The sequence below is a fragment of the Numida meleagris genome, chromosome 27, assembly GCF_002078875.1.
Source record: "Numida meleagris isolate 19003 breed g44 Domestic line chromosome 27, NumMel1.0, whole genome shotgun sequence".
Classification (NCBI taxonomy): Eukaryota; Metazoa; Chordata; class Aves; order Galliformes; family Numididae; genus Numida; species Numida meleagris.
In genome coordinates, this window is record NC_034435.1 from 2,715,696 (window position 1) to 2,720,643 (window position 4,948).

General features: G+C 64.7%; 1 protein-coding gene across 1 annotated transcript; it reads right to left on the reverse strand.

Moving 5' to 3' along the window:
- Nucleotides 2,235-4,580, reverse strand: PRSS57 (protease, serine 57). The gene is made up of 5 exons (XM_021378474.1): nt 3,912-4,580; nt 3,653-3,806; nt 3,360-3,504; nt 2,805-3,065; nt 2,235-2,710 (listed from the first exon to the last, which is right to left on the reverse strand). The coding sequence occupies exons 1-5, from the start codon at nt 3,964-3,966 to the stop codon at nt 2,399-2,401; spliced, it is 927 nt and encodes a 308-aa protein (XP_021234149.1). The 5' UTR covers nt 3,967-4,580; the 3' UTR covers nt 2,235-2,398.

Consider the following 4,948-nt stretch of genomic DNA (forward strand, 5'->3'; position numbering starts at 1 on the left):
TGTTACGATTTGGATTACAATTAAAAAAAAAAAAAAAGAATAAAAGGCACCGAGGTTCTGCTTTTGTTGCACTGCTCCCATTGCCCCGGAGGATTCTGCAGCCTTGCATTGGAGGAGCGCTTCCCCCTCTGTTACCTGCAATGGAAGCTGGCTGGACAGATCTGCAATCAATTGGGTTTATAACCTCGGTGCTGTCCCCATTGGGGCAGCCTCAGCCTGCTGGGGGTGCAGGGGTAGCAGGTGAAGCCTCAGCTCAGCCCTTGCTCTGTGGCTGCACCCGCCCGGGCCACCACCACATCTGTTTCAGCTTTGTGTCGTGGTTTTTCCACCCCAGCCAAGTCTGTGAGCAGCAGCAAGAAAGGAAAGGGGAGAGAGAGAGAGGCAAAAAAAAAAAAAAAAAAGAGCAACCAAAGAGCAACGCAAATCAAATGTGTTCCTAATATCAGTGTGTGCCGTGAGGGTTTGGTATTTCACAAAACAATTCCTGCCATTAATTGAGTCCTGATGTGTGAAGCGGAGGCGCGGGACCTGGGCTGCAGCCTGCAGCGTGGATCTGGGGGCTCCCAGGGCAGTGCTGCTGTGTCCCCAGCTGCATCCTTGCCCGTGGGGATCGGGGACAGGGCGGCTGCAGGGTGCCCCTGCCCGTGGGATGGGTGCTGGGGAGCAGCCCTGGTGTTCCGTGGGGCTCGGCAGCGCTCGGTGCCACGCAGCCCAGATCTGGGGGGTTTCCTACAGCCACCCCAGTGCCTGCATCTCACAGCTCCGGGGCACTGACCTCGTGGCTCTGGCACTGACCCACGCCAAGGCAGCGGGCACGGGCTGTGGCAATGACATCAGCAACGCCAGTGAGCAGGAGATTTCAGCTTCCAGAACGGATCCGTGAGTCAGGCGTCTTCTTCCCCCGGTGTCTGGGTGGTCTGGGGTGAGCTGGGACGTGCACACCCGCTGCGTGCACACCCCGGGGCTGGCAGCCCTGCTCTGGCATCCCGAGGCTGCATCCTCCCAGGGAAACCCCGTGGATCTGAGGCTCCCCTGGGTCTGGCAGCCTGGGGGGATCCATCCTCTGCTGGGCATCCCAAGTGTCCCCAGGGCCACCAATGCCTGCAGCAAGCTGAACGCTGGGCACCCCGCTGCAATGACCGTGAGGGTTGCTCACAGCTGCTCTCTGGGATTAGCTCAGCACGATGCCCGTGCCCTGCTATTTGTGCCCCCCACCGCCGGCCGAGGGATGCCCTGTGCCATGCCGTGCTTTGCAGAGTGCCAGCAATTGGCGGATAAAACAAACAAGTGGGAGCAGGGAACGGCTGAGCTGTCCCCAGGGCGGGCTGCAGAGCCGAGCGAGAGCCGTGCGCTGTGTGTGTACTGGCTGAGGTCCCGCTGCTGCTCGCACACGTTCCTGGGTCCCTGGGGTCAGTGCTTGGCCCCATCCCCGGCGAGGTGCGCAAAGCTGGAGCCCCGCAGCAGCATCCCTATCCCGTCTGCCTGCAGGGGTGGGAGCGGGCGTGCTGGGAGCTGATGGCTTTGGGATGGGGCTGTTCCCGTAACACGGGGCTCGCATGGTGTGATGGGGAAGGTGCGGTGTGGGATGGGACAGGCTAAGGAGCTTTCCGCAGTGGGAGGGCTGCTGGGGGATGCTCCATGGGTGGCAGTGCCTGGGTGTAGATCCTAGCTCACAGTAGTGCCTGGTCCTGAGCTGGGTCTGCTCCTGCCCTCCTCTCTCTGTATTCCCATTCATGGAACCCCAGCCCTGGGGCAAGACGGGGGCTCTGGGTGGGAACTGGAGCAGAAGGGCTGCATGCAGGACACCCAGAGAGCAGATCTGTGCAGTGACACCAAGCCCACGACCCCAAGAGGGCACTGTCCATCCTCCCAGCATGCAGCAGGGGCAGGACAGGAGAAGGGATGGCTGGAAAAAGCAGAAGGTGGGCAGCAGCTAATTGGGCAGGGCAGGATCAAGGGTGGCCCCAAACAGCCCTCCTGGGATCAGCCACCCAAGGTGGGATTGAAGGGGGCTGGGAGCGGGGTTTGGGTTCTGTGGGTATGAGTAGGTGAGGCTGTTCCTCAGTCTGTCCCTGCAGGGTTCCTGCAGACTGTGGCAGGATCAGGGTGAGCTTGTGCTGGGGTGGAGAGGAGGAGAGTGTCTGCGGGGCCTTCTCCTACCCTAGAGCTGGGCTGGGGCCCCGCAGGAGGAGAGAGTGAAACAGGTAGAGGGCAAACAGCCAGAGGTCTGGGAATGAGGTTTTATTGAGGGAGGAAAGTGGGGATGCAGCAAGGGGGGGAGTGAGGCACTGGGGTTCTCTGCACAGCCGGGGGGATGCCGGTCTCCTCACTACCATCAGTCCCCTACGTCACCTTGGTGCACGTAGGGAAACCGAGGCAGGAGCGATGAGCCCTGGTGTCAGTTCCCATTGAACATCAAGCCCCTTGGAGCCAGAGGGGGACGCGGGAGGCCTGGCCCTCCCCACCCCTCCTGGGAGCTGCCAGCCCCCTCGCTGCTCCCCGGTCCCCCCTTGCCCCCCCCCGGGCCAGGTTTGTGCTTCTGTTTCCCCCCAGGCTGGCGGTGCCTGAGCACAGTGCGATGCACCCAGTCGATGTAGTTTGAAATCTTGGTGAAAATGTCGGGGTACCGGCGGTCCCCACATCTCTGCCCGGAGAACGAGACGACGCCGTAAACCTTCCCCTTGAAGACCAGGGGTCCCCCAGAGTCACCCTGCCGTGGCGGTGGGAGGGAGGGGGTGGGATTTAACAGCAGCCCTATGGGCAGGGGAGGCTGGGAGGGCCAGGGGTGGGCTCGTGGCACTCACCGCGCAGACGCCCTGCAGCGTGGCGTTGCGGCTCGCCCCGCACAGCATGTTGCCCGAGACACGGCCTTTCCATAGGGTTCGACACAGGCTCCTCTTGACGATGGTGGTGTTGGCCTCCATCAGCTGCGTGGGCCGCTCGCCGTAGTTGGAGATGTCCCCCCAACCCACCACGGAGCAGAGGGTGCCGGGTTTCAGGTCGATGCGTGGCCGGGGCAGGCGGATGCGCTTCACAAATGTGTTCAGCGTGGCCGAGTGGTTCAGCTGGGCATGGAAGGGGTGGGGGGTGGGGGGCGCGGCTCCCTTTCTCTTCCACCCTGACCCCAGGGCGGAGCCCCCCCGGCTGCTCCCGGGCCCCTAGCCCGGTTCCCACTGCCCCGCTGAGCCCCCAGCGCGCTCCCGTGTCCCGGCCCTTCCAAATCGGAACCGGTGCTCTCGGGAGGCTGGGGGGGCCCGGAGCGCGGGCATCATTCATCCCTAGGGCAGCGCTTCTCCGGAGTACGCTGACACCTAGTGTCGGTCCCCAGCCCTGCCCGTGGCACCGGGCGCGGGGCTCACCCTGAGCAGGCGGATGTCGTTGTCCACCGTCTGGGGGTCGTAGAGGGGGTGCGCGATGGATTCCTCGACACCGAACACCTGCTGGGACTCCTCGGGCTGCTCCAGGCTGTGGGCTCCCAGCACCACGCGGAAGGAAGGGTTGCCCCTACGGGGGAGCTGTGAGAAGGGATGGGAGCCCCCGGGGGAGGGTGGGGGAAGAGGGGACGGGGAGACTGGGGCGAGCGCCGGGCAGTGGGGGTCTGCTCCGGGGTGGGGGTGTCTACGTGAATGGGGCCCCGGGGGAAACTGCTCACCTGGGAACGGGGCAGTGGGCGGCCGTCATCACCCACCTGGGCCACACCAGGAAGCCCCCGCAGTAGTGCTGCCCGTCCATCTGGATGGAGGCGATGAAGGGCCGAGAGTGCGGCACCACTGCCTTTCCCCCGATGACCCAACTGCATCGGGCGCCTGCGGTGGGTGCGGGAGGTCACCGACCGGGGGGGGCTTCGGGCACCCAACACTGCCAGTCCCCAGTCCTGCTCCCAGCCCTCCCGGCAGCGGCCTTCCCATCACCTGCTGGACCCAGCGCGGAGCCCCCCAGGCTGAGGATGAGCAGAGCAGCGAGCATGCTGGTGCACCGTGGGCCGCTGCCACCTCCTGTGGGGCCACCTGAGGCTGGGGGGGTTAAATAACCCTGCAGGGGGGGTGCTGGCGGGTACCCCCCTGCTTCCTGCTTTCATTATTGCTGCCTTGTGCAATCGTTTTGGATGGAGCTGTGCAACGCTGAGGGGTGATGGGGGGGTTCGGTTTTGCTGTCTTAGAGCTGTGGGGCCAGCCAGGCCTGTGGCACTGCCCAGCAGCTTTCCCTGGAGTGGAGGAGCGCTCGCTGGGAACAGAGTGGATGAAGGAAGGAAGAGAGAAAGCAGCGCGGCTTCCCAGCCCGTGCCTGGCTGATCTCATGCCTCGAGCTAACTGGGATGAAATCCCCCTTGGCACAGTGGGTGCAAGTGAGAACAGAGCCCCGCCATGGCCCAGGGACACCCCCCAGCACGTCCCCAGGGCTGACGGTGGCCTGGCGCTGTGTGCTGTTCTGCCTTTCATCCCCACCAGCTGCTGTCCCTGCTCTGAACCCCAAAGGGGAACAGGGATGGGGGTCTGAGAGCCGGGGTGCCCCTGCTGCAGAGCGGGGCTTGCTTCGGGGCTTTAAGGAGCTCTCATGCCAGAAGTGGGCAGATTTCTTAATGCCACCGTGGTTTGCGACTTTTCTTGGGCTTCCTGTGTCAGTTTGCCAGAGTTTACCCAATGCAACCGTCGTCGGGAAATGGAGGAGCCGACAGTGGGGGCAGAGAGCTCGGGCATCCCCCTGCTGGGGGGGTGGGGGGGGGCGTTGGCACCCTCAGGGCTGCGGGGTGCGGGGGTCGGGAGCGGAGCCTTCAGACCCCTCCTGCCCCCGCTCTCCATCCCAGGAGGGGGTTCGGGCAGCACCCTCGGCCCACTCCGTTGTGCTCCCCCTGATCGGGACCCCCGCACCCCACGAAGCAGCCTCGGGGTCCGGCCGGGTGCGGCGGCAACGCGGAGCGGCGGGCGGGGAGCGCCGCGCCCCGAGGCCG